Source organism: Macaca mulatta, chromosome 10 (genome assembly GCF_049350105.2).
Source record: "Macaca mulatta isolate MMU2019108-1 chromosome 10, T2T-MMU8v2.0, whole genome shotgun sequence".
NCBI lineage: Eukaryota > Metazoa > Chordata > Mammalia > Primates > Cercopithecidae > Macaca > Macaca mulatta.
Genome location: NC_133415.1, coordinates 115,003,198 through 115,031,161, shown reverse-complemented (window position 1 = coordinate 115,031,161; position 27,964 = coordinate 115,003,198). Strand labels below are relative to the sequence as shown.

The following is a 27,964-nucleotide window of genomic DNA, read 5'->3' as shown; positions in this document are numbered from 1 at the left end:
AGGGGAGGGAGGGAAGGAGGAAAGGGCGTGGCTGCGGAGAGCAGAGTTGACAAACAGTGAGTCAGGTGGCCCGGGGCGTGGGCGCTCCGCCCGCAGGTGCATTGCGTCCTGGCGGCGATGCGGGCCTGCGAGGCCCACCTCTCGGCTACCCAAAGCCCGGGGGGCCTTTTCCCACAAATGCTGGGGACCTTGTGATAACTGGCTCGTAGCTGCTCCCACTCTCCTACCAAATCCTGAATATCCGCCTCCTTTGCATGCCATTTACCGCCAACCAAAATCCAGCGCCAATTTAGCCCTCCAGCTGCATCCCTGATCGTTTCACTACCATACTTAAAGCCCTTTGGACTCTCACTGACCTACAGTGGCTCCATGGTTAAGCCCAGAAGTTCTGGAATCAGACCTGGAGCTTGCATTCTTTACCAGCTGTGTGGATTTGGACAAATTAATTAACCTCTCTGAGTCTGTGTGCACCCGGAGTTTCATTTGCAAACCAGGGTTCCCCTGTCATCATCTCATTTAAGTCATGGTCTGGTTTGAGGTGAGTGGAGTGGCATGAACCAGGCTGGCTACCTAGAGTCCCAGCAGTTGGTTTAGGGGTCAGCCTGTGACCCAGTTCTAGCCAAAGAGGCTCAGTCCTGGGACTTTTGCTGTAGGGTCGGAGTTCAGACCAGAGGGGAAGCTGAAGTCAAATGACTCTCCCATCTGCCCACAGACCTCTCCAGAGCTGGGTTAGGTGAGACAGCGAAGGGGCCACTCTTCCACATCCCACCACCAGAGAACAGGGCTGCGCGAGAATGAAGCCAGCCCAGAGGAAAGCCGAAGCAACCACGGCCAGGTCACGTGGACCCTGCTGCACCTCAGCAGGTGCCTGCCTTGACTTTTCAGTTATGTGAACCACATGCTTGTTTCTGCTTCAGCCCGTTTGAGGTAGAGCCAAGAGTCCTGGGCTCCCTGTGGCCTTGAGAGCCCTGGCGAATGACCCATGACCCCACAGCGCGTTCTGCAGCAGAGCCAGCCCCCGTTGGGCCTCTGCACCCCCTCCTCAGGCCTTGTCCCCCCACTTCCAGGCTGCCCCTAGCAGGACCGTGGGGGCAGGGACAGGCCTTTGCCCCATCTGTGGCCCCGTGGCAGACGCGGGTACTCTCTATCAATGTCAGGGCATGAGTGAGCCAATGAACGCGGCCCCTGTGGCAGGGGCGGGGTCCAGACCACATCTCTGGGCCCAGCAGGGCCATTCTCCCCCACCCCAGGGACTGGCCCCACTCACTGGTGGGCCACTGTCAGCCGGCGCCACTAGAGACGTGCCAGGACTAGGAAGGAGCTGGATGAGCCTCTCCTGAAGAGAAAACGGGGAGGAGGGCGGGCAGGCCTCAGAAACAAAGGGGTTGCCATGGTTACCTCTGAAGAAAGCGACTCCAGCCGGTGAAAGGGAAGGGAAGGCATTCGGCCCCCAAGCCAGGACAAGGACGATGAGGCCAGTTGCCACGGAGATGACCGCACTGCACAGTTTCCCCTGTGGGCCTGGCCAGGGCCAGCGCAGGGTCCCAGAAGCCCACCACTCTCCATGCCCCTCACCCTAAGTCTATAAGACTCTAACCCCTGTGCCCTTGAGGGACTCCAACCTGCCTGCCCACCCCTTGACCATGAGCTCTCCAGTGAGGGCAGCCTCAGAGACTCAGGTAGAAGGACCCTCTCATCTGCCCAGGGACCACCCCAGGGCCAAGCAGGGAGATCCACCCTGGCCTTGGCGGTGGGGGATGTGATCTCAGATGGCCTCTGGGCTGGAACAGAGGTTTCACCCCTCTTGACAGATGCAGTAACTGAGTTCCAAGGGTAGTCTGCCATCAGCCAGCGCTGGAGACGTTCCACGACTGGGAAGGGCACTTCCTCCCTGGGGCCAGTTGCTGGGACTAGGCGAGAATCCTCCCTCGGTTGGTGGGTAATAAGGAGGGTTCCTTGAGACCAACTTAGGCATCTTCATCATGATATTTGCTAGGTCACGAGGCCAATTCGAGAGGCACAGTTCTGCAAGGATGAAAGATGGGAGTGGAGAAGACAACAAAGATGGACGAGCTGGGGCCATGATGATGAAGACGATGATGATGATGATGGCGGCCGAGTGCCCTGTGATTTACAGGCCCATGTGGTTTAATGTTTGCAGCAGCCAATCAAGTGGGTACCAGGTGCTATCATTCCCACTTTACAGATGAGCAGACTGAGCCCCAGACAGGTTAAGGGACTCCCCCAGCCCTGCAATGAGAAAGGGCCCAGCACAGCTCCAGGCACAAGGAGGCACTCCAGGCATGGGGAGGTCTGGTGGACCAGGCCTGGCCAGGAGCTTGTCCACAAGGCAGAGCTCCACCCAGGCTCCCGGACCGGGATCCACACATGAACAGGCCCAGGAGTTCCCATGGCTGTGGCTGCTGCACCCCCACACATGCTCTCCAGAGCCTGAGAAATGCTCATCCTGCAGGTGATTTGGGGGGGTCTGCTCCCACCTGCACTGCTCTCAGACCAAATTTCTGCTTCCTGACAGAATTTCTAGGATCCTCCCTCCGTCCTCTTAGCCGAGGAGGGGAGAAGCTCTCTCCCTCCCTCACCACGGGGCAGGTCACCAGTGGGAGGATTTCATGACCCACATGCCTCCCAGGGCTGGCGTGCGGGGTCCAGCAGTCCCAGCCACATCTATGTCATCCCGCTTCCTTTCCCCTCACTGTGAAGGAGGCGGAAGAGAGGTTGTTGCTCCCACCTTTTGGATGGGGAAACTGAGGCTTAGAGCACAGAAGCAGCTTGCCCAGGGCCTGGCAGCACCAGTCCCGCCCACGACCCACCGCCCTTTCCCCCGCTCCACTCTTACCTCCTCCCCCAGGTTTCTGGGTCTGGGTTTATCTCTTTATCTAGGTCTGCACCCACAGCTGCCCCATTAGATCAAACAGGGGTTGGCTTCCAGGAACGCCGGGTGCCTTGGCATTGCTGGCCTGGCTGGCAGCTGCTGGTTGGTGAGCCCCGGGTGAGGCTGTCTCCTCTCCCCAGGCACTCCCCAGGCCTTTAGAGAGGACATTCTCCCACTCTCTTTTATGGAAAGCCATGGAATCTTCTGTGTGGATGCAGCCTGGGCAGCCAGAGAGGGGTGGCCACTGAGGCCTGGCCCTGGCCCTCACGTGGCCGCAGCTGACCCCTCCCCACCGCAGCTCTCCAGTCTCCTCTGCAACGTGACAGCCCTGGCTTCTCTACCGTTGGGAGGAAGTATTTTTAGTTTTGAACCCACCACGTGAAGCGAGACAAGTTATCAATAGCAGCAGCAAAGGGCTTTTTCTTTCTCTTTTTTTTTTCCCCATATCTTTGGGACCTGAACAATCTGCACCCATTAAATTCTGCCAAAAGAAAAAAATAGTGTTCCTCTTATAAACTTTTTACCCCACAGCTTCCTTGCTGCTGCAGCTTTGCAAACCCACTCTTCCTGGGGTGACCCCACCTGTCTCCACAGCCCCCCTCTCCACTCCTGGGCACTGAGACCTGCCCGGGAACAGGCCCACCTGAGCAGAGGGCCAGCGTGGGGCTCAGGCCACAGCTCCAGAGCAGGTGGAATGAGGAGCTGGGGAGAGGGGAGAAGGCCCCCAGTTTCCCGATCACAGAGCTGGCAGCAGCCGCAGCCTCTCCTGAGTGCTTGCTGCATGCCCAGGGCCAGGCCCAGCTCCTCTGAGTGCAGCAGCTCAGGGACACGCCCCACCCCACAGTGAAGGGCGGAGAAGGCGGCCTTCCCAGAGGTCTTTCCGGCTGTAATTCCTTGTTTCTGGAGGAAGGGGTTCCTCAGTCAAGTGGAGAAAACTAAACAAAGTGAACAGGGGCCCTCCCCAGCCTTAGGCTTCCCAGCGCTCGCACCACTCAGGGGCACTTGGAGGCTCCAGGGCCCAGGAACCAGAGCCCGCCCCACTCAGGAGCACATGGCGGCTCCAGGGCCCAGGAACCAGCGCCCGCCCCACTCAGGAGCACATGGCGGCTCCAGGGCCCAGGAACCAGAGCCCGCCCCACTCAGGGGCACATGGAGGCTCCAGGGCCCAGGAAGGGCCTGATGCAGACCCCCGGCATATGAGGATGGAAGCCCTTTTTCTATGAAGTTTCTTTTTTTGTTGTTGTTTTTTTTTTTTTGAGACAGAGTCTCGCTCTGTCACCCAGGCTGGAGTGCAGTGGCGCCATCTCGGCTCACTGCAAGCTCCGCCTCCCGGGTTCACGCCATTCTCCTGCCTCAGCCTCCCGAGTAGCTGGGACTACAGGCGTCCACCACCTCGCCCGGCTAGTTTTTTGTATTTTTAGTAGAGACGGGGTTTCACCGTATTAGCCAGGATGGTCTCGATCTCCTGACCTCGTGATCCGCCCGTCTCGGCCTCCCAAAGTGCTGGGATTACAGGCTTGAGGCACCGCGCCCGGCTCTATGAAGTTTCTTGCAGGACACTGGAGTGGCTTCCTGCCTTGCTGGGGGAAGCATTTGAGCCAACATGGCTGCCTGCCCTTTAGGACTGGTTAGAGCTGCATTCATGAGAAAGCTCAGAATAACAGAGGCTTTGACAGGGTAGAAATGTACTTTTCTCTCAGGTGACACAGGCCTAGGCTGTCCGGCTGGCAGGGTATCATGCATCCTCAGGGACACAGCTCCTACCTTACTGTATTACTCTCCTAGTGCTGGCTTCCAGCCTCAGTGTCACCTTCTGGCCCAAAACAGCTGCTGGTGCTCCAGCCATCACAAGCACAGCTGACCAGAAAGGAGGAAGGAAAAGAGGAAGAGCAAAAGTGCTGCCCCCTAGATGAGTCAGCTCCCTTTGAGGATCTGTCCCTGAAGACACACCCAGCACTTCTGGGTGTGTCACATCTCACTGGCCAGAGCTCCATCCTATGCCACTTTTGGTAGGATAGCAGCATTTTAGCTAAGTGCATTGCCAGCCTAAACAAAACATGGGGCTACAGGGAGCAGGTTAGAGATGGCCTCACAGCCAGGCCTAGACCATCCCAGGCCCAGAAATGTGGACATCTCCGGAAGTGACCCATAGCTGCCCTGCCTCAGAAGAACCGACAGCCGCGGATGCAAGACAGAGCACCTGGTACACATTCCCTGGCATGCCTGTGGCACGAGCGCTGTGCTCCGACCCCATGCCCCAGCGTGGTGCTGCAGTGGCCACTTCAGTGTTGGCCCTGGAGTTTCCCTCTTCCTGGCTGCGCCCTGACTGATGGGAAGTGGGTTCCTGCTCCTTCTCGAAATACCTGTTGAAAACCTGCTGCACTCTGCTGGCCTCACCCTGGGCGCTGGGGTGCCTCCAGAAGCAGGACACTCACCCCAGAGGCTGCTAGGCAAAGGGCTTTCCTAGCGTGGGAAAGTGGGGGACCCTAGGGAACCTCTGCACCCTTCCTGAGGGCCTGTGTAGGGTGGGCAGGGTGTGGGCACATCCCTGCAGGGAATGGGAGGGGCAGGTGGGAGCCGGAGGAGAGACAGCTGGGCTAGGTTAGATTTAACTTGCTGCGGGAGCCAAGTGCGTTGGCTGGAGCCACTGGCTGGGCCTCAGTGCCAGGGGATCCGCCAGGCATGGGGGTGGGAGGGGCAAAGTTTAAATATGCCTGGGGAGCCAAGATGGGGGCAGAGATGGGGCCCAGGTTGAGGAGCTGCCGGGGGCCTGAGGGCGGCACCATGGGTTTTCCTCGGGAGAGCCCAGCAGCACGCTTGCCCTCAGCTGGAGCTGGGGATGGGAGTTGGGTAAGAGACAGCCAGCCAGAGATTTGGGGTTCTTCTGGGGATGGGTGTACTCCCCCAGTTGCACCCCTGGGAGAGGAGGTCAGGGAGTGGGTGGAGGAGATGGCTGGCGGTCTATGCGTCAGGGGTCACAGCAGGGCACTGCATGCCCAGCCCAGTCCTCATGGTCATGGTAGAGAGGGGTGACCCATGAGGTGGAGCTATACCCACCGGGAGCTTCATGCAGGGCTCACAGCACCCAACCTGTGCTGTCCCATGGCACCTGAGGTTAATTTACCACTCTACCATTCCCATCTTGAAATTCTTCATCATCTTGGGGCAAGGAGCTCACATTTTCACTGTGCGGAGGACCTGGTGAATCCTGCAGCCATCCTGGGCGAGGAGGGTGCGGCCCAGGAAGCAGGGTCCGTGGGGTACCTGGTAAATTCTGCAGCCGTCCTGGGCGAGGAGGGTGCGGCACTGGAAGCAGGGCCCATGGGGTTTCAGCAGTTGCATGCAGTCAGCCAGGTGATGCCATCCCTGCCAGGCATGGTGACAGGCCGGGCGAGCAGGCTGGGCCTGTTCTGGGGAAGAGATGGAGGGGCTGATAAGATGCCCTGTGCTGGGCTCCTGTGCCTGGTGCCAGCCTGCACAAGCTGGGGGAAGGCAGTCTGCCCAGGAGTCCCATGCTCCAGGGCTGGGAGATCCCTGGGGCCAGGGAGGACCATGCTGGCCGATGCTCCCACCTGCTGGCTGGCTTCAGGAAATAGGGGTTCAGTAATGCCCAGGGCATCTGCAGGAGGTGGGTGTGGGTCAGTCTGGGCAGATGGCTGGGAGTTGGGGTGGTACCTGGAGCCCATAGGGGTCTATACCCAGCCTTTGCTGATGGAGGTCCTAGGTGCTGATGGAGGTCCTAAGCAGGCCACAGAGGCACTCAAGCCTCAACTTCCTGGGGGCTTGGTGAGGCTCAGAGGAGGCAGAGCAAGGGAAAGCTGTTTGGAGGGCGTGCGAGCATTGCCAGGGCTCTGCCCAGCATCCACCACATATCCTAGGAACAGCCCTGAATCCTCCTTTGGGAACTACCCATAGGTTGGTACTAGGCTGAGCCCATCTCTTGCCCCAGATAGGGCATGTGACTGGGACCTGGGCATCACTCATCGCCTGGGCATCACTCATCGCCTGGCCATAATCAGTCAGATCATACTTGGGCCCTTCATGGACCCCAGGTCTGAGCTGGGATGTCAGCCTGGAGGTGCCATGCCAAGGGTAAGTGCTGCCTGAGAGGACGGCAGGCTGAGCCCAGGGTGGGGACACCAGTTCTGATGGTAGCCATCGGGCTCCTGGATCCAGCCATGCCTGAAGGAGATGGCACCACCAGTGTACTCTCAGATGCAGGCAAGGTTTCCGTCCTGGTAAATGAAGCACCCTGAGCTCTCTGCCCACCTCGCCGCACAGGGAGAGGACGGCCACCTGTCCCAACCGGCCTCTGACTCCCTCCTCTCCTCATCAGGGCATTCCGGGCTGGGGTCACCCTTCAGAAGAGCACACAGGGGGGCACTCAAGATGCACACCAGGGAGCCCCAGATGTTTCCACCAGGGTCTTTGTGCCACTGGCTCGTCCAGTGCTGCTCAGGTGGGACACAGAGCCCAGGGGACGGAGGAGTTGTCCGGTGACCTCACCGCACATCCCTTGGGCACTCCCATCTCTGCTTGGATCAGTTAAGCAACTTCAGAAAAAGTGAGAGGATGATGTGACACCTGGAAGAGGCAGATCCAGGTGAGGTTGGCCAGTGTAGGGCAGAGGGCAGGGGGCAGGGGGACGCACCAGGGTAACAAGCGCCCCGGGGACGTGGACAGCCCTTCCCCCAGGGCCATGGGGAGAGCCCAGCTGGCTCCACCATGTCCTGCAAAGGCAGCCTCTGGCCTGGGTCTAGGAGCTGCGCCTCCATCGTCCTCCATCAAGGCCCGGGTCTGGCCCCTGCTGCCCCCTGCTCATGCCCTTGGTCTGGCCCAGGCATCCAGCTGCCCTCTGCTCATGCCCTTGGTCTGGCCCGGGCATCCAGCTGCCCCCTGCTCATGCCCTTGGTCTGGCCAGGGACCTCGGATTCCCAGCTGCAGCCGGTAGGCACCCATGCCACATTGGTGGGTTCCAAGGAAAGTGACATGAGGCCCTACAAAGCTTTTCGGTCCCAGGCACTCTCCCCTGCTCCCCAGGGGACAGCCCAGGCGGGACAGCTTGTTCCCTTGTTTTCTGGTTTTGTGTGTGAGTAGAAGTGTGTATGGCAGAGTGTGTGTGGGTGAGAGTGTGAATGTGAATGTGTAGTGTGTGTGTGGAATTGTGGGAGTGTGTGTGGAAGTGTGAATGAATATGTGTATGAATGGAAGAGTGTGGAATTGGAAGTGTGTGTATGAGAGTGTAAGTGTGGAAGTGTTCGTGCGTGTGAGTGGAAATGTGTGTGAGAGTGTGTGTGGAATTGGGGGAGTGTGTGCATGTGTATGGAAGTGAATGAGTGTGAGTGTGTGAGTGGAAGAGTATGTGTGGAATTGGGAGTGTGTGTGCGTATGGGTGTGAGAGTGTGAGTGTGGAAGTGAGTTTGTATGTATGTGTGAGTGTGTGAGTGGAAGAGTGTGGAATTGAGGAGGAAGTGTGTTTGAGAGTGTGTGTGTGGAATGAGGGAAGTGTGTACATGTTTGAGTGTGTGTGTGGAATGGGGGAAGTGTGTACTGTTTGAGTGTGAGTGTGTATGTGTTTGTGGAATTGAGGGGGAGGGGTGTGTGTGTGTAATGGGGAAGTGTGTACGTGTTTGTGATTGTGTGAGTGTGGAATGGGGCAGTGTGTGTGTGTATGTGGAACTGAGGGGGAGGTGTGTGTGTGTGGAATGGGGGAAATGTGTACGTGTTTGTGAGTGTGTGAGTGTGGAATGGGGCAGTGTGTATGTGTTTGTGTGTATGGAATTGAGGGGGAAGTGTGTGTGAGAGTGTGTGTGTGGAATGGGGGAAGTGTGTATGTGTGAGTGTGTGAGTGTGGAATGGGGGAAGTGTTTTGTGTGTGGAATTGAGGGGAAGTGTGTGTGTGAGAGTGAGTGTGTGTGTAGAATGGGGAAGTGTGTATGTGTGTGTGAAATTGAGGGGAAGAGTGTGTGTGTGTGTGGAAGGGGGAAGTGTCTAAGTATGTGTTTGAGTGTGTGTGTAGAATTGAAGGGAAGTGTGTATGTGTTTGAGTGTGAGTGTGTGTGTGTGGAATGGAGGGAAGTATGAATGTGAGTGTGAGTCTTTGTTTGTGGGATGAGTGTGTGTGGGATGAGTGTGTGAGTGAGTGTGTGTGGGATGAGTGTGTGTGTTGAGTGTGCGTTGAGTATGTGTGTGGGATGAGTGTTGTGTGAGTGTATGTGTGGGATGAGTGTGTGAGTGTTGAGTGTGTGGGATGTGTGTGAGTGTGGGGGGATGAGCCTGTGTTTGTGTGTGATGAGTGTGTGTGTGGGATGAGCGTGTATTTGAGTGTGTGTGGGATGTGTGTGAGTGTGGGGGGATGAGCCTGTGTTTGTGTGTGATGAGTGTGTGTGTGCATAGGATGAGTGTGTATGTGAGTGTTGAGTGTGTGTGTGTGAGTGTTGAGTGCGTGGGATGAGTGTGTGTGTGGGATGAGCGTGTATTTGAGTGTGTGTGGTATGAGTGTGTGGGTGTGGGATGAGTGTTGAGTGTGTGAGTGCGAGTGTGGGTGTGTGAGTGAGTGTGTATGGAAAGGCGTGCGGGCAGCAAGTGACAGTGATTCGTGCCCAGACCCAGGGGAAGGGGGTCTGCCTCTAGAGCGATTCTCGACCCCTGCCCTGGCTCAGGGCTTTGTGGAGGGAAGGACTGTTTCTCCCACCCTGACCTGTCCCTTGCAGGGCGGAAGGGGACAGTGTCAGTTTCCTCCTAATACCTCTCTCACAGCTCGCACCAAACACCCTCAGACACACCCACAGACTCACAGACGCATGTGCACACACACATAGCCCAGAGAGACACGCACAGACATACCCGGATGCACGCAGTCGTGTACATTGACAGGCACATAGACCCACGCACGCACACGCATGCATCCCTTGCCTGCTTCTTGGGAGCCCCCATCCTTCCTCACCCAGGACACAGGGGCGTGCCCACATTCACTGGATCCCAGCCCCAGCACTGATCAAATCTGGGTTAGTTTTTCCAGCAGGCACCAGTTCCCCAGGAGCTGCCCTGGATCTGGAGGACTCCAGGGAGTCAATAGAGAGGGCCGTCCCGTCCCTGTCCCCATCTCCGTCCTCGTCCTCGTAGGGCCCAGACTCCTCCTCCAGGACTAGGCTCCCTGAGCCCACCTGCACCGCTCAGCCCCTCCACCGGGCGCCTCTTTCCGACCTTCTGCAGGGGAAGAGGGCCCAGGGCTCCAGGAGGGGTCGGGGCTGTGTTTGCCCTAGGGGTGAGAGCATACACTACCTGGGACAACGGTCAGCAGCTCCGGGAACAGCACAGGCAATGGGAAGACCTGGAGTAACCCTGAAGGCTTCGGGGAGGAGGCACCTACGGGGGCAGGTGCCAGGTGGGGCGGAGCCTGAGGGGCGTGTGTCTGGGGAGGGGCATGGAGGTACAGGAGGCGGGGACAGAGGGAGGAGGAGGGGCCACCTCCCCACCAGGCTTCAGGTTCCAGGGTAAAGCCGGCCTCTCAGCCTTACACCGAGAGCCTTACACCGAGAGTGGATCCAGGCAGCAGCTGGACGGGGGCCGGCCTGCCCAGTACTCACCTTGGGCCTCCAGTGTGCCCGCCCCGTGGCCATCCTTGCTTCCTCCCCAGACAGACTGCCCCACCCAGGCGGGAGGCAGGGGGTGGACAGAGATGGGGCTAGCCCTCCAGCAGCCCTGGGCACTGTGTGCTGGCCACACGCCCCACGTTCTTGTCTGTCGCCCTCCACTAGATCCACCAGGCACCTGCCTGTGCTGACCTCAGCTGCTGGAGGGGAGGGCCCCACCGGCCCGTGTGTGGAGCAGTCGGGAGCACGTGGCCCCTGGCTGGCCTGCCTAGCCTTGCGCCCTGGCTGGGGGTCTGCAGGATGGACCAGGGTCACCAAGCCTGGTCCCCACTGCTGGGACGTAGGTTGAGGGGGTAGGCAAGGTGTTCCGGGCAGACACCGCAGGGTTTCAGGGCACCCTGGCATGGGAAGCAGGAGGAGCTGGATGCCAACCAGTTTGAGGTTCCAGACATCCCCCTCCCCCAGGGCCTGTCCCTACTTCTGGCCTGGCCCAGCGGCCCCCTGGCTTGACGCTTACCACTGTTCAGGGCCTGATTCACCCCCAGGCACTGGCAGGGATGGGGGCTCATGGCCTGGGTTTGGCTCGGAGACCCCCAGGCAGTGCTGCTCTGCTGGATTATAGCCACAGGAGGTCCCACCAAATGCTCTTAGGGATGGGTGAGGGCTCCCGGGCTGTGGCTGGGCCCCCCACAGCTGGACTTGGGTTTGGGGCCAGGTCCCAGATGCCCTGGAGCCCTCTCGGTCCTTCGGAGGGTTCTGGAAAAGCACAGTGGAGACCGTTCTGCTTTCTGTCTTCTTTTCTGTTTTCTCTATCACGTCTTCATTCTTAGCCCACGGAGGGAGGCTGCACAGATGCAATCTGTTCCATTCATTCAGCAAATACTTCTCAGCCAGCCCTGGGAGGTGCACACTGCGCGCCAGCAACAGTCTGGTTCACACGGAGGGACTTTCTGGGGAGGTAGGAGCTCCTTTCCTCAGGCAAAGATTTTTCATTCCTCCAGTTTCTCCGGCAGCCTCTGCACTCACTGGGCTGTTGACCCTCGGATCAGACCTGGGTCCTCAAGACCTCCTGCAGGCACCACCTCCTCCAGGGAGCCCTCCTAGGATCACCCCTTCTCTCGTGCTTGATGTCTCCACCAGGCGCCATCCTTAGGAGGGAAGAGTGCTGGGTCAGGCTCCATTCAGTTCTTCACTCTCCCTGCCCCAACCTCTGCCCTCGGACCCAGGCTCCGGGGCTCAGCAGGCCCCCGGGCTCAGCAGGAAGAGCTGAGGTGTGATTGGAGCTTGGTTTTCTGGGGGCCGCTGTCCTGGCCTGTGGTGTGGGTGTGACCCTGCCTCTTTCTTTATTTTTTGTAGAGACGGGGTCTCTCTATGTTGCCCAGGCTGGTCTTGGGCTCCTGGCCTCAAGCAATCCTCCTGCCTTGGCCTCCTGAAGTGTTGGGAGTACAGGCATGAGCCTCCATGCCCAGCCTGTGACCCTGTCCCTTAAGCTGGCTGTATCAGCCCTGGGTGAGCAGGGAGCAGACCCCGAGGGGCCTGCAGGCTTTCTTCCTACGGATGGACCACGGCTGTCTCTACAGCCATCCTGCCTGGGCCCCTTGAGACCTGCCAAGCTGCCATCACCCATCACTGCCCCTCTGCCTGCTCTCTCAGCCTCACTTCTCACAGGAGCCAGGCAGCAAGAGACACAGATGCCCTGACAGAGGGTCATCTCTGCAGTCACACTTTCCCCACCACCCCCACCACGGCCAGGCTGTCTGTGCCCAGGCCCCCTGTCCCAGCAGGATGGCGCTTGGACCCCTGAGGCATTGCTAGGAGATTAAGCAGGGGCTCCTCACAGGGACCCCAAGGCAGCTGCAGGGATGACCACCACTGCTCCCCTCCACTTCTCATGCATCCTCAGCCAGGGTTTGACTCCACTGTTGTGAGCTCAGGCATCACAATTGCCTGAGTCAGGCCAATGCCAGGCCAGAGCGACTGATCCTGGGGTTCTGTTAACTGAAAGGCAGCCTCCTCTCCTGCCTGGGGATGGAGGAGGGGACAGGGGGGTCACTTGGAGCCGCAGGGAGAGACCTCAGGAAGATACTCCGTGCCTGAGGGTGAAGCACACACAGGATAAGATGACATGGAGGGAGCAGCTGTACTTGAGCCCAGATGCAGCTGTGCCTGAAACTCACTGCCCTGGACTTCGTGGGCACAGAAAACAGCACATGCTCCTTGTCCTTAGGCCCGTTGGAGTTGGGCTCTGTCACTTTCAACCAAACTATAGCAACTAATATCTGGCTCTCCCGTTCTCTCTGTCCTTCCCACCACCGAAGCCTTGAGCCCAATTCTGTCTGGTCTGCAAAGGCAGGTAAACCAGACTCAACTTTTTATTCCAAGTCGGTGGCCTCAGACGCCATTCTTGTCACACCCAGGCCCTGAGCTCGTCAGGATGCACCCGGAGCTGGCTCAGAATGTCACGGGGGAAAAAAAGGCATGGAACAAAAAAAGAAAAATTTACATTCCCAAATTCAAATGAGCTCCTGCAGAAAGAGAGAAAGCAAATATGAGTTCCTTGGAAGAGGCGGCACAGTGCTGGCCCCAGACCCCCACAGGTGCCTTGGCTGTAACCAGCAGGACAATTGTCCTGCACTGGCCCTGGCGGCCCTGCGCCTCACCCCCATATTACTCACCAGCAGCTGTGTCCCCATGCAGCAGAGACAGAGCACTGCAGGGACAGCACCTGGGCACACCATCAGCTCCAAAAAGAAGGGTCTTTTCTGGGCACCAGAGATGCTGGTGGCAGAGCTGCTCTCCCGACGGCACAGGGTGATGGGACAGCATCCTGCTGTCCGCTGCTATGACACCAGCATGGCCACCAGCCCAGAGCTCCTCTCATCCCAGCCCCTGACTGCCCATTTGACCAGTCTCATCTCTTGAACATCCACGTGGCAGTTCAACCTCGACACCCTCAACAGGGCACCTCTTCGTCCCCCAAACCTCTCCCTCTGGTTCATTGTCAGCACCTCCTTTGAGGCGTTTGAGCCCAAATTGTGGAGTTGGGCTGGGCCCCTCGCCTCCTCTGCCCTCTCATACCTCACATGCCAACCCACGTCACAATCCGCCCAGGTCTGCCTGCCCCCACTGCCACCGCCACCATCGCCTCTCACCTGGAGTCTTGCAACGCCTCCCCTGTGGTCTCTCTGCCCTCATCCACCTAGAGACCACTCTCCAATGCAGTCAGGGGGTCCCGTAAAAGTGTTCCCCAGGCCCTCCTGGAGCACCTGTCCAAGAAAACACCAGCATCCTTGCAGCAGCTCAAGGGGCTACAAGACCTGCCCCTGGAACGCACTTCCCATGCCCCCGCCTGAGCTCCAGCCGCATGAGCTTCCTCGTTGTCCCTGGAACACGAACGTGGTCCACCCCTTGCCCTTCACTCCTGCTGTTCCCCTTCCTGGAACTCTGCTCCCTCCAATATCCACCTCCCTCTCTTCCCCCTTTGCTCATGTGTCTCCTCAGTGGAAGCTCCCTGGCCACCCTTTCAAAATTGGAACCTGGGCCGTGTCAAGGTGGGTCCTCCAGGAAGCAGATGCTGAGACAGCACGGGAGGTAGAGAGATGTGTTGGGGTGAGGCCTGTGAAGGATCGGGGGTCAGGGCACAGGGGCAGCTGAGCTGGGGCCCCACCTGGCATGCGTTCCCTCCCTCCCTCCTGCACTCTCCCACCTCGGCTGTGGCCACTGCAGGTCCTGGAGGCTCACGCTCCTTCCCTACGCCCTGGCCACTGGACTTTCTCAGGCTGGGGTGGCCGCATTTGTCCATGCACAGAAACAATTGGGCCGGGGGTGCCATGGCGCCCAAGAGGGCCCTGAGTCTCACACTCAGCCCCTCCCACCCTCCTCTTCTGAAAACAGCGTCCCCACCTCCTCCTGCTGATCAGGGCCACTCACCCTGACAGAAAGGTGGCTCCTTGTCTTGTCTGCTAGAGCTCAGGAGCTCAAAGTGCCTGGGAGCCATCCACAGCTGTATCCCCAGTGAGCAGGTCCATCCCCAGTGAGCCATCCCCAGTGTATCCCCAGTGTCCCTCAGAGAGGAGAAGCTTGAGCCCTGCAGAGCCCAGAGTCTGGAAAGCACGGATTCCCCTGATGGATGCCAGACGGAGCCCCTCCTGCTCCTTCCCTGGTCCTGAAGGCCTATAGTCTTCTTGTTGGTAGACGCGGCACCATGGAAAGGTCTCTGCTCTGTCATCCTTGTCTGCAGGGCAGCGCCAGCCTCAAAGGTGAGTGCCCCGGGCTGGTGTGCCTCCGGAGGCTGCTTCTGGGTGGTGTGGCAGGCCAGACCCTGGTGGGCCCATGGCCAGGGGGCCATGCTGGCTCCGACTTCATGGGAAGAGGGTCCCCTGGCCAGATGCCACACTGTAGGAGTCTCTGCCTGTGGATCTGGAGTCCATAGGCCCCTGGATTGCAGTGTAGGCTCAACAGGCAAGAGAGGCCACACCTAGAGCAGGTCTGTGGCCCATGAGGACTAGGGGAAGGGGACCCATGGAGCCAGCTCGCCAGCAGCTATTTGCTGTCCTCAGAGAATGTCCCCTACTTGGGGCTGGGTGTTGAACACTTGTTGGCGGTCAGACATTCAGAGGCAGCAGCAGCAGATGGGCCTTGGGAGGTGGGGGTCGGTGCCCTTCGGCCCACACATAGCCTCCAGGGTGGCCACTGCACTCAATGGGGCCTCACTGCACTCACCTCGAACATCCCAGTTCGAGGGTGGCCAATGACAGCGGCTTGCTAATGTCATGTCTTCAGGGTGGATGGCTTCTGGTGGGTGTTTGCTTGTGATACGAAACCAACAAGCTAGGCCCATAGTCACTTGGCCATCCACATGGCTCTGACCCAGAGCTCCTGTCTCCATCTCTAGTCCTTTTTCTCCCCTGCCGGGACCAGCCTGACGGGACATTGGCCTCTGCCCATGAATCCAGGGATGGTCTCCCCTGGCCACTTTCTTTTTTCATCACAAGGTACACAACATAGCCACTCCCTGGGACAGAGCCTCCCAGGGCTAGACAGGCTACACAGGGACCAGCACATACACTCTGCATTGCTGTGGCCGCATCAGGCTCCAGCCCAGAGGACACTGCCCTCCTGTTTGGGCAAGGACATGGGCCTCTCGTATGGCTGCTGGTCACCCTGGTGCGCTTGCTGACCTCAGGTTGGGCTGGACATGTGGCCATGGGAGGGGGTGGGCCTGGGTGACCTCGGGCAAGGGGCTCACCAGCGCTGCAGGGCGGCAAGTCCTGCCCAACTTTATGGCCTTGCAGGGGCTGGTGAGGTCAGATACCAAGCACTCCCACCGAGTCTGGTCGATAGGGGGCGTCCACGGCCGCCAGCCACGGTCATGATCAGACCTCGGGGCCAAGCCAGGCCCTCTCCTCTCCAGGCAGCCTCCATTTACAGCAGCTCAGAGAAGTTTGGTAACTCACCCGGGGTCACACAGCTGGGTCCCCACTGCCAGGAGTTGAACCCCGGGGCCTCCTTCTGACTTCCCACGAGGGTGCCCTGAGGTGACCCACAGGCATGTGATGGATATGTGTCACCACTGTGGTGATGGGCTGCAGAAATGGGTCTCCTGGCCGATGCCATGCTGTGTGGGATTCCCCGCCTGTGGGTCCAGATTCCATGGGCCCCTGGGTCTTGGTGCAGCCTCTGCAGGGGTTTCAGAACAGCTGTAGGGCAGGTGTGGGCTGAGCTGTCCCCCCTGAGGCTGTGGGGCAGAGAAAACACCATGAAAGCCCCTTCTGTCTGGGTCGTCTGGCCCAGGCTGGCACTGCCCAGGCTCTCCAGGGCTGGTCAGTTCACGGGGAAGCCTGGGCAGCTGTGGATGACAGGGGAGGAGGGGTGGGGAGGGAGAATGACTGGGCCGGCCTCCAGACCCCTTCATCCTTGGTTCTGTTTGGGGCTCCAATTTATATTCCCCATTCCAAGATGGGGACACTGAGGCTCCAGCCAGGGAAGGAGAGAGCCAGGGCCCCCTCTTAACCCCCACCCAATGCCATCTCCTGCAGCCTCAGTGGGTACTTGGGGAGGAGAAGGGCTTGGGGAGGAGTTCACTCAACAAGAAGTTGCTGGTTTGGGTGGGGACAGTGAGTCAAGGGCTGCAGCAGGGCTGGGTGGCAGCTCTGATGGCCCCACAGCCCCTTGCTGCCCAGTTCCATGAACTTTTCCCTTTGAAAACTTTTCCCTGGTCCAGGCACAGCCCCTCCTCACTGGGTGAGTTAGGGTGAGGTGCAGGGAACCTGGGGGAACCAATATGAGGAGAGGGTTTGCAGGTGGAGTGGGATGAGTACAATCGAGTAGTCAGAGAGGGAAGCCGAACCCCTCCCCTCAGAGCAGACTCCTAGAAGCCATGGAATAGTGGGCTGGCTGGGGCCACTGGTCTGGGGGTTCCTCTCTGCAGTCAGCCCGGAGGTGGCAACAGAGGAATCCCAGCCCCTCTCTCCCCAAAGTTTGTGAAGCGCCACTTGGGGTGAGGGGAAGGGGTAGGTCCCCACAGGATGGGGAAGCTGCTATAAGTAGGGGATTGACGGTGCACGTCAGTGCCTGGGGTCCCCTCTGAAGCCCCTCCCCCAGACACGCGCACTCTGCCATCTTTGAGGCACCAGGGTTGCCTTCGGCTGGCGACAGAGCAGAGTTGCTGCTTCCCTCTCCTGGGGCTCAGCTCCCTCCCTGCCTGCTGTCTGATGTGTGTCTTACTGTTGGTGGGTCTCCAGCCTGGCTCTGGTGGCTGCTTCCCTGGCTTGTGGGTGTCTGTGTATCTGAGTGTGGGCTTGTCTGTCTGTCTGCCCTGAGTGTTTCAGGCGGAATCTGTCCTTGACCCGGTGTATTTGAGCGCATGTGTCTGGTAGTGGGGGCGCTCCCTCCTGCCACCTCTCCTCTCCTCCCCCATCACTTCCCACAGGCGCTGACACAGCCACCACCTGCGCCCTGAGCGCAGTGACCTCGTCTGTCCGCTGCAGTGGCGACTGCCCCTCTGTCCACGGGGGTCCGTGGCTGGGCTCCAAGCGGCTTGCTGCTCCCTCCTCAGCCTGAGGCTGCCGGAACCCGGGCTAGACGCGCTCCCCTCCGGCTGGGTCCGCGCGGCGCCTCATCTTCCCTTATGTAACTCCACATCTGCCTGCGCCTTGCAGGTCACCCTGGACCCTGCACTGGGCCCTGTCCACAGGGAGGCTGGCACCCCTAGTCCGTGCAAACGGGAGGTGGAGCGGACCCCTGGTCTGGGCACCGGCTTTCCAAGACCCCCTCCTCCCCATCCCTTCTCCAGACGTTCCTTCCGCCGGAGACCCACATTCCCAAAACATGCACCGAGGAAATGCCCCACAGGGCAAGTTCCCCGGAGCGCGGGTGCAGGCGTTTCTCCCACCCCCACCCCGGGTCCCCACAGGCGCCAGGGCTCCCCATGATGACTGGGTAGGGGTCCCCAGGGCCGAGGGCACGGGAAAGGCCGAGCAACCCAGACCCCGGCTCCGAGTGCGCGGGCTGGCTGACCGCAGGCGAGCCCCCAGACCCGGTCAAGTCCCGGCCGGGCTCCCAGCCAGCTGCCGTGAGCGCAGGGGCTGGGTTCCAGCTTGCCTGGCGGGCACGCGGCGCTGTCCGTGGTGCTGCCGGCGCCGGGCGGGGCGGGGGCGGGGCGGGGGCGGGGCGAGGGCGGCAGCCAATGGCGGGGGCGCTGCGCGGGGCGCGCGGGGCGGTGGGCTGGGCGCGGGGCGCACTCGGCTGCGCGTTGCGCTCCGAGTGCTCGGTCGCGCCGGCAGCGGCTCAGGCTCCGGCTTCTCTCCCGCTGCAGCAGCAGCGCTGCTGGCCCCACTAGGCTCTGATCTGGCCCCGGCCCCCTCGGCACCGCCCGCCCTGGCCCTGGCCCCAGCCCCCCGGACCATGCGCTGGGCGCCTCCCGGGGAACCCCACCCGGCCAAGGGCCCGCAAAGACGAGGCTCCCGGGCCGGGGCCCCTCCGGCCGCCCACCTCTCGACTGGCGCCCTGCCCCGCGTCCCGGAGCCGCGTGAGCCTGCGGGGCCATGGAGCGCGCGCCGCCCGACGGACCGCTGAACGCTTCGGGGGCGCTGGCGGGCGAGGCAGCGGCGGCGGGCGGGGCGCGCGGCTTCTCGGCAGCCTGGACCGCGGTGCTGGCCGCGCTCATGGCGCTGCTCATCGTGGCCACGGTGCTGGGCAACGCGCTGGTCATGCTCGCCTTCGTGGCCGACTCGAGCCTCCGCACTCAGAACAACTTCTTCCTGCTCAACCTTGCCATCTCCGACTTCCTCGTGGGTAAATCCCCAGCCCCCGGCCGCCGTGGGACCCAGGGGCGCCCAGCGTGGCCGGGCCAGCGGGGACTGGAGCACGGACCTGGGTGGCTCCCGCAGGCACACGCCCCACCAGGGGACCCGGCCTGGGAAGGGGGTGTCCGGAGCCCACGGTGTGGGGGGCACAGGCGAAGTTCCTTGCCACTCAGGCCTCGGGACAGGGGCTGGAGAGAGCTGTCCCTGGGAAGGGACACAGGCACTGGGCGAGGCGCAAGGCGCAAAGGCAGCGGGTGCAGCCCTGGTTCCTGCGCTGTAGCCAAACAAAGGCTGCTGCGGACTTAGGACGCGCGCGGAGGGCGCAGTGGGGAGGTTTAGAGAAGGTCTGGGGGAGGGGACATGGAAGGGGGATTTTTAGAGCTGTGTTGGGGGAGGGGACCGTGGGGAAGGTGGGGGTTGGGGTAGACGCTGGAAGGAGCGCGCTCTCACGTGTCCAGGCTCTGCTGCCGGCTGGGGGGGCGGGGCACGCGGAGGGGGCTGGAGTGCCAGACACCTGTTGGGGCTGTGAGGTGCGTCTCCCAGACGCTCCAAGCCCGCTTGGCAGTAGTAGTGGCGGCTGGCTGCTGGCGGCGGCAACCAAGTGCCCTTTCAGCCGGGAAAGCCTTTCCTGCTGTCTAAGCTGAGAGGGAGGGCTGCCCAACGCCAAGGTAGGGCTGGAGTCCAGCGGGGGGAGGGGAGAAGGAAATTGTCTTCTTTCCTCCTTTGAGGGCTGGGAGGGCTGGACAGAAGTCCAGGGAGTCCCGACTCCAGGCTCTTGGGGTCTTGTGGTGGCCAGAGTTCCCCATGCCGGATCGTCTCTCCTGCTCCCAGGCCCAGGGGACACCGGAGGTGCTGGGAGCTATGTGGGGGTGAAGGCTGGTGGCAGGGCAGAGTTTGTGGCTGACACCAGGTGGAGGGGGCGGTAAGATGAGGATGGCTGGTCCCAGAAAAGCAGCCCAGGTTCCGTGGTGTCTGTGCTTAGGTGGGTCTGTCCCCTGTCCCCTGGCTGCATGGTCCCACTGTGGCCCTACTCCCCACAGGCGCCTTCTGCATCCCACTGTATGTGCCCTATGTGCTGACCGGCCGCTGGACCTTCGGCCGGGGCCTCTGCAAGCTGTGGCTGGTGGTGGACTACCTGCTGTGCACCTCCTCCGCCTTCAACATCGTGCTCATCAGCTACGACCGCTTCCTGTCGGTCACCCGAGCCGTGAGTCCCGGGCTGCGGAGCCCCTGCTCACTCCTGAGGGACAGTCGGGACGCCCATGGGAGGCATCAGGGTGGGGACGGCTGCTTCTGAGTTGTGGGCAGAAGTGGGCTTGGTCCCACTGATTTTGCTGCGGACACATGGGCCACTCGATGGCCAGCTGCCCACTCCGGGCCATGGCTGCAGCCAGACTGTCCTGGCCCAGGCAGGAGGCAGGGAATCTGGATGCAGATGTTCCTGAAGGCAGGGCTGTCACTGCAGCCCCCGCCCTGGGGCAGGTCCACAGTCCCCAGAGTTACGGGAGGATCTGGGGCCAGAGGCCCTGGGTGACCACAGTCTCCAGAGTTAAGGGAGGATCTGGGGCCAGAGGCCCTGGGTGACATCCCTCACACATGCGTGTGTGTGCAAGCGTGCACACACACACAGGCCCCGGGAAGGCAGGCGGCAGATCCTGGCTCCACAGATTTCCCTTTGTGGGAGCGGCCACCTGAGTCAGGGACTCTGCCCCACCCGGGCTCCTGTATCAGGGCCATGCAGCCCATGGAGCCGCTGCTGAAGTCACTCCTTCCCCTTCTCATCTCCTTGGCAGCTCACCTCCACAGGGCTTTATGGGGCCTCTGCAGGACTGAGGGCAGGCTGTTTCGTTCTAGACTAGAAAGGCCAAGAGACAGGGTGCAAAGAGCATGCATTTGGGGTCCTCTTGAGCCCATCCCCCTGTGGTCTCTCCCTCCTTTCCTGGAGCCACCAGGCATGGGGCACAAGGAGAGCTGCCACGAAGGGTAAAGCGGCCAAGCAGAGAGCCTGGCATGGGGGTGCTCTGCCCACCTCTCATTAGCAATAGCTGTAAACATTGCTCCCGCTCTCACCAAGGTAAATGCCATCAGGCTTGTGGGGGAGGGTGGCAGGGTTCTCAGGTCCTCCTCCTCCAGCTGTCCTACCTGGGACCCCTCAATGGGATCCCTTGGCCCTCCTGCCCCCTGCCCCCACCAGCTGGTTGCTCTCTGCCCTGGGGAGGGCCCTGCCCTCCCTCCCTGTTCTGTCCCAGAGGCCCTGATGTCGATCTGGGATGCTTTGTTCTGTGGCGGGGCGGGGGATGTCTCCCAGCAGTGGGCCAGCTTGTGGCTTCATTCCTGCACTTCCAGCTCCCAGGGGTGCGAGCACCTGCGCAGGAGTGGGGCTGGACCTCCCACCCCAACCTCTGGAGATGGCTCGGGCCTTTGCAGGATCAGGATGCATCATGTCAGAAACAGCTGTGTGCGCGTGTGGTCTGGGGCCCATGCTGAGTCTGGTCCCAGGGGTGCAGGGGCCAAGGACAGGACCCTCAGGGAGCTCACAGCTCGTAGGGGGGTGGTAAACAGGCAGCCTACAGAGAGTGAGGATTTGGGTTGGTCCCAGGGAGCTTCTGAGACTCTCACTGAGTGTGGCAGGGCACTAGCCTGGGACCCCAGTGGGGAGGGTTAGGGGAAGAGAGGGGAAAGAGGGAGGGAGGGAGGACAGGAGCGGAAGGGAGGAGCATCCTGCTGAGGGAATGGCCCACACAGGGTCCCACAGGCTGCAGGGGCACACCCAGTCCAATACTCCTTCCGCCCCGCCCCTGACCAGCCTGCCTGTCTGTAGGTCTCATACCGGGCCCAGCAGGGCAACACGCGGCGGGCGGTGCGGAAGATGCTGCTGGTGTGGGTGCTGGCCTTCCTGCTGTACGGGCCGGCCATCCTGAGCTGGGAGTACCTGTCCGGGGGCAGCTCCATCCCCGAGGGCCACTGCTACGCTGAGTTCTTCTACAACTGGTACTTCCTCATCACGGCCTCCACCCTGGAGTTCTTCACGCCCTTCCTCAGCGTCACCTTCTTCAATCTCAGCATCTACCTGAACATCCAGAGGCGCACCCGCCTCCGGCTGGATGGGGCTCGAGAGGCAGGTGGCCCCGAGCCCCCGCCCGAGGCCCAGCCCTCGCCACCCCCACCGCCTGGCTGCTGGGGCTGCTGGCAGAAGGGGCACGGGGAGGCCATGCCGCTGCATCGGTACGGGGTGGGTGAGGCGGCCGCGGGCGCTGAGGCTGGGGAGACAGCCCTCGGGGGTGGCGGTGGGGGTGGCTCCGCGGCCTCACCCACCTCCAGCTCCGGCAGCTCCTCGAGGGGCACTGAGAGGCCGCGCTCACTCAAGAGGGGCTCCAAGCCTTCGGCATCCTCGGCCTCGCTGGAGAAGCGCATGAAGATGGTGTCCCAGAGCTTCACCCAGCGCTTCCGGCTGTCTCGAGACAGGAAAGTGGCCAAGTCACTGGCCGTCATCGTGAGCATCTTTGGGCTCTGCTGGGCCCCGTACACGCTGCTGATGATCATCCGGGCCGCCTGCCACGGCCACTGCGTCCCTGACTACTGGTACGAAACCTCCTTCTGGCTCCTGTGGGCCAACTCGGCAGTCAACCCTGTCCTCTACCCGCTGTGCCACCACAGCTTCCGCCGAGCCTTCACCAAGCTGCTCTGCCCCCAGAAGCTCAAAATCCAGCCCCACAGCTCCCTGGAGCAGTGCTGGAAGTGAGCGGCCTGCCAGAGCCTCCCTCAGCCACGCCCCTCTCAGCCCAGGTCTCCTGGGCAGCTGGCCCCGCTGCCCCCCACCTGGCTCGTTCCCCCAGGGGTGGGCCCCGCCGTGTCTGTGGCCCTCTCTTAATGCCACGGCAGCCTCTCTTGGGCCACCCGCCCCGCCATGGAGGCACCTTCCTGGATTGGCCAGAGGGCCCCTCACTGGCTGGACTGGAGGCTGGGTGGCCGGCCCTGCCCCCAACACTCTGGCTCCACTGGGAGGGACAGTCTGGAGGTCTCAGACATGCTGCCCACCCCCCGCCGGTGTCCACCCTTCGCAGTTACTGGTGTTCTTCCCGAAGCAAGCGCCTGGGTGTGCTCCAGGCCTCCTGCCCTAGCAGTTCGCTCTGCACGTGCACACACCTGCACACCGTCCCTCTCCCCAGACAAGCCCAGGACACTGCCTTTGCTGCCTTCTGTCTCCTGCATAAGCCTCGGCCCTGGCCCTTTCACCTGTCTTCCCACCGACTCTCTCTGCCCCCAAAGTGTCAAGGGGCCCTAGGAACCTTGAAGCTGTTCTCTGCTTTTCCATTCTGGGTGTTTTCAGAAAGATGAAGAAGAAAACATGTCTGTGAACTTGATGTTCCTGGGATGTTTAATCAAGAGAGACAAAATTGCTGAGGAGCTCAGGGCTGGATTGGCAGGTGTGGGCTCCCACGCCCTCCTCCCGCTGCTAAGGCTTCCGGCTGAGCTGTGCCAGCTGCTTCTGCCCACCCCGCCTTTGGGCTCATGCTGGCCCTGGCGGCCAAGCCTGCCCTGGCCACTCTGTTTGCTCGGCCAGGACCTCTAGGGGTTGTTGGGAGGAGGGGGTCCGGCCGGGCCTGAGGGTCCCAAGGCGGGCAGGGGTGGTCCAGAGGAGGTGCCCAGGCAGGGGCCGCTTTGCCATGTCCTGTGCACCCGTGCCACGCGCTCTGCATGTTCCTCTGCCTGTGCCCGCTGCGCTGCTCTGCAAACTGTGAGGTCACAATAAAGTGTATTTTTTTATTGGTGCTGATTCCTGAGGACTTTGTGGGGTGATCAGAGCCTTCGTGCTTTGAGGAGAGACTCCAGGGAGATAAGAAACCACTGAGAGACATGCGTGAGGCTGAGGTCTCTGTGTTTTCTTCTAAGTGTGTGGGGGCTGCAGTGGGGATGAAAGACCAGCCTGCCACACCAGGGTATAATCCCAAGAAGGGTTTCATGTGCCCTCCTGCCAACCCCTGCACTTCTCAAGACCTGGCTGGCGGGTGAGGAGATGCAGCCCATGCCCTGCTCCGGAGGGGCCCGCTCTGGTGCTGAGAACACAGACATGCAGCCCCTGCCCTGTGCAGCCTTCCTGCCCCCAGGACAGGTGCCTCATCGTTCTTGGTCAGGAGCAGGGTTGCACCCCAGCAAGACTCGGAGCCTGGGGAGGCTCATGGCCATGCCCAGTGTGTGCAGGGGCTGGGTGGCAGAGGGACTGCAGTGACCAGAGCGGAGGGTCTGGGCTTGCCTGCTGGAGCTAGGCTGGAGGGGTTGCTAGAAGGGATAAGCCCCAGAGTGGATGCATCTTTGGGAGAGGAGCTGTCCTGGGCAAAGGCCTGGAGGTGGTACTGAGGGTGCAGGATGGGGACACTTGGAGGAAGATGGAGGGAGGGAAGGTGATGCCCTCTGCTGCGGCTTGTGAGCCTCAATCCTGAAGGCGGCTGCATCTGCTCCGTGGGCCCCAGGAGAAGGAGGCAGACGCCGGACCACACCAGGTACTCAGAGGCCACTTGGAAACTAGACAAGCCCAAGCTAGGTGAGATGTAAACTGGGTGGGCCAGGTACCACCTTCCCCAACATCCCCTCCCTCAGCTCCAGCCTCGAGGGCCCTGACATCTCTGAGCCCACTGTATTTCCAATAGTGCAGCCTTGCTGGACATGCGCTTACATCGTTCCTTCCTACCGCAGGGAGAGAATCTTGCCATTTTCTGGCTACTCTCACAGCCAGTGCTGGGGGTGGGGTGGGGGGTTCACCTGGGCAGGGAGGCCTGCGTCTCCCCCTCAAAGCACTGCTTCCCAGCCACTCGAGTTCACAGCACTGCAGAGGGGAAGCTAACAGCAAAATGCCTCACCTCCAGACCTTTTCTCACGCCCCGAAGCTGGAAGCAGACCTGCACTTTTGTTTTCAAACTCCCTGGAAACTTCCCCCAGAATCTGAACCTCCACAACCCCTCCTCCCCCGCCCCGCTCTCCTTCCCCCCATCCCCGCTCTCCTTCCCCCCATCCCCGCTCTCCTTCCCCCCCATCCCCGCTCTCCTTCCCCCCATCCCCGCTCTCCTTCCCCCCATCCCCGCTCTCCTTCTCCCACCATCCCCGCTCTCCTTCCCCCCATCCCGCTCTCCTTCCCCCCATCCCCGCTCTCCTTCTTCCCCCATCCCCGCACTCCTTCTCCCACCATCCCCGCTCTCCTTCCCGCTCACGGACCTCTGACTGCCTCCCAGACACCCAAGTGATCCCTCTGAGCAGGCTCCTCTTCCTGGGCAGAAGCCACAGAAGACCCCTCTTAGTGACAGAGGGAGAGACAAGACTGGGGACACCTGGGCCTTCCTTCATAATTCTTGTCGCAGCCCGTGTGCACCTCTGCCTCTGGGACTGGGCACAGTCCCAAGTGGAGCTGGAACCATGATGGCAGATGTCACTTTCAGAGTGGGGTGCCCCTCCTGCCTCTGGGAGGCCCTGAGGCTCCTCCAGCAGACTGGCCGTTGGCCTCCCCTGCGGGTCCCCCACCACCCAGCCTGGCCCCGCAGCGGGTGTTGGTCCCGTAGCTGAGAGCTGTCTGGGAAAGGACAAAGAACCGTTCTCTGCAGTGATGGGCGCTTCTGTGCCGACAGCCCAGCAGAGCCCCGGCTGCCCCTCCACCCGGCCCTGCTAAATGGCTACAAATTGGAGGATAAAAGCACAGGCTTTCAAGCAATTTTGCCTTCAATCTCTGGAAACTGCCGCTCCCTGGAGCTCCTGTGCGGGATGGAGGAGGAGAGAAGACAGACACTGAGTCTATTGGGCCCGAGTTCTGCAACAAACAAACACACAAGCGGGCCTCTCTCCAGCAGTGAGCCTCTGGGAGGGGAGACAGAGCCTGCAGGCCCCGAGCTGGAGCCGCCGCCTGGGTGTCTCTCCACCCAGGCCACTGCTGTTTACTGAGCACCTACTGTATGACAGGCACGGTGGTGGGGAGTGGGCTGCACAGGGCAAGCACACACGTGGTCCCTGAGCTTCTGTGAATTGGACCAACAAACAGCCAGCCTTGAGTCCCCGAGGAACAGGGCGTGCCGGGGACACAGGGGGATGCCCTGGTGCATGTGGGCGGCCTAGCCACCTAGCATGGAAACCCTCGGTCCGCAAAGACAGGGCTGCAGCCAGGCCCCGGGCGGTCCTCAGGAAATAGGGGCTCAGGCCAGCAGGGTCTCCCCAGCCCAGGCCCTCAGAGGCTGCCACTGGCTGTGTGTCTGGCCACCTCACCTGCCTCGTGCTGGCTCTGGGGTGTCCCTGGGACAGGTTCTGGGCACACGCTGGGTGAGGATCCTTCCCAGCTTGGGATGAAGCCCCTGAGCTCTCAGGGTGCCCAGCAGGCAACCCCACTTCCGTCCTATAGGAAAGTCCCAGTTACTGGTGAGCCAGCGGCACGGCAAGGGACAACTGGGGCCCCAGGCAAGGCTTCTGGAGCCCTGACCTGGGGAACACATGGCTGCCTGGCACTGTTTCTCTGGGCCCCTAGCCCAACCAGTGCTTATAGCCAGGCCTGGAGGTGTGAAGAAGCTTTTGTCCGGCCGGGCGCGGTGGCTCAAGCCTGTAATCCCAGCACTTTGGGAGGCCGAGGCGGGTGGATCACGAGGTCAGGAGATCGAGACCATCCTGGCTAACATGGTGAAACCCCATCTCTACTAAAAACATAAAAAACTAGCCGGGCGTGGTGGCGGCGCCTGTAGTCCCAGCTCCTCGGAGGCTGAAGTGGGAGAATGGCATGAACCCAGGAGGCGGAGCTTGCAGTGAGCCGAGATCGCACCACTGCACTCCAGCCTGGGTGACACAGCGAGACTCCATCTCAAAAAAAAAAAAGAAGCTTTCGTCCAACATTTACTGGCATTCTCCTGGGTGCCAGGTCCAGGTGGGGAACCCTATGCCCTTGAAGTCACCTTGGGAGGCACAGATGCTCTTCGTTCTACAGATGTGAGAACCAGGGTTTTGGAGGCTGGTGACATCTCGGTCCCACGCCACACTTGGCAGTCAGGGGTGCAGCCAGGACTGGACGCCAGGTGTGACTCTGAAGCCCATGCTCTTTTGGCTCCATCACGCTGTCCCTGAGTGCCTACTGTGTTCTGGGCACCACGGTGTGGCAGGTGTAAGCAGCTCCCCCTGCTCCCATGGACTGTGCCCTCTTGGGGGACACCACTGTTTGTGGTTGCTGGTGGGGGTATCCCCCGGGATGGAGAGCAGAGTGGGACATCCAGGAAGCCTCTGTGGGCCTCAGAACCAGACCTCAGCTCCGCCGATCTTCACAGGAAGCATCCATGGAGTGCCACTGGGGTCCCTCCATTGTGCCGGGCACAAGACCCCACTCAGCCGAGCTGGGGCAGGTATTGGGGGAAAGAAAAGGGAGAAGCAAGGGGTAGGCTGTGGAGCCCGAGGTGCCAGTTGCCCAGGTCAGGCAGAAAGTGTATCTGGAAGGGAAACTGAGGCCTGGAGGACGGGGACCGCCCCAGGCCACCCAGCAGGTCTGCATTAAGGCTGGGACTAGAATCCAGACTTCCTGGGAGGATGCCAGCCCTGTCCCTTCCCATCCCTGTCCATCTAAGAGGCCAGGCCGGGGCTCCCTGGGCCTCAGCTTTTTCCCCTACAGAATGGGCTTGGCCATGCTCGGGGGTGGATGGAGCAGTGGTTGCTGAGTGGCCTCTGCCTGGCCCTCCGAATCCAGTTGGCACCACTCTCCCTGTCTGGCTGCAGCTCAGCAGGCCCCTCGCCCCCGCGGGCAGGAAGCAGCTCTGGCGCCCGCTGCAGGCCTCCCCATCATTACCGAAAATTGCTCCATTGTTGGTGATGCACACACCTGCTCGCAGCGGATAGTGCCGTGCTAACGTCATTAAGCGCTGGGCCTCTCGGCAGGCAGGGCTGGAGGTGGCCGGCTGGAGGAGGCTGGGGGAGGTCGCCAAGGTCCCTGGAGGGTCACCTTCTCCCCACCCCCTCTCTCTTTCCCTTCTCATGGGTTGGAAATGAGCATGGGGTCTGGAGTCGGCTGAACTGGAAGGTCGGTCTGACTGGGGCCACTTCCCAGTGGTGTGACCTCGGACAGGTCCCGCAGCCCCTGTGGACCAAACAGCCCCCCACCCCCACCCCACCCCATTGAAGTCTGGTAAGGATGGAGGGATGTCTTGCTCCCAATGCCCTCA

At 61.2% G+C, this 27,964-nt stretch overlaps 1 protein-coding gene and 2 long non-coding RNA genes across 3 annotated transcripts; 2 read left to right on the top strand and 1 right to left on the bottom strand.

Annotated features, from left to right (window-relative positions):
- The first annotated feature begins 23 nt into the window (after nucleotides 1-23).
- Nucleotides 24-3,391, top strand: LOC114670560 (uncharacterized). Its single transcript, XR_003720244.2, has 3 exons — nucleotides 24-56; nucleotides 713-864; nucleotides 1,997-3,391. It is a non-coding gene; the product is annotated as an uncharacterized LOC114670560 (long non-coding RNA).
- Nucleotides 3,392-5,175: 1,784 nt separating this feature from the next.
- Nucleotides 5,176-6,579, bottom strand: LOC100430696 (putative uncharacterized protein FLJ44790). The gene is made up of 3 exons (XR_013398763.1): nucleotides 6,363-6,579; nucleotides 6,026-6,178; nucleotides 5,176-5,809 (listed from the first exon to the last, which is right to left on the bottom strand). It is a non-coding gene; the product is annotated as a putative uncharacterized protein FLJ44790 (long non-coding RNA).
- Nucleotides 6,580-18,412: 11,833 nt separating this feature from the next.
- On the top strand, nucleotides 18,413-22,677 carry HRH3 (histamine receptor H3). Its single transcript, NM_001032898.1, has 3 exons — nucleotides 18,413-18,783; nucleotides 19,835-20,001; nucleotides 21,616-22,677. The coding sequence occupies exons 1-3, from the start codon at nucleotides 18,534-18,536 to the stop codon at nucleotides 22,534-22,536; spliced, it is 1,338 nt and encodes a 445-aa protein (NP_001028070.1). The 5' UTR covers nucleotides 18,413-18,533; the 3' UTR covers nucleotides 22,537-22,677.
- The last annotated feature ends 5,287 nt before the right edge of the window (nucleotides 22,678-27,964 follow it).

Coding starts and splice junctions, on each gene's coding strand:
- HRH3 (NM_001032898.1), top strand. CDS start 18,534: ATGGAGCGCGCGCCGCCCGACGGACCGCTGAACGCTTCGGGGGCGCTG. Junction 18,784..19,834: donor CATCTCCGACTTCCTCGTGG/GTAAATCCCCAG, acceptor TACTCCCCACAG/GCGCCTTCTGCATCCCACTG. Junction 20,002..21,615: donor TCCTGTCGGTCACCCGAGCC/GTGAGTCCCGGG, acceptor GCCTGTCTGTAG/GTCTCATACCGGGCCCAGCA.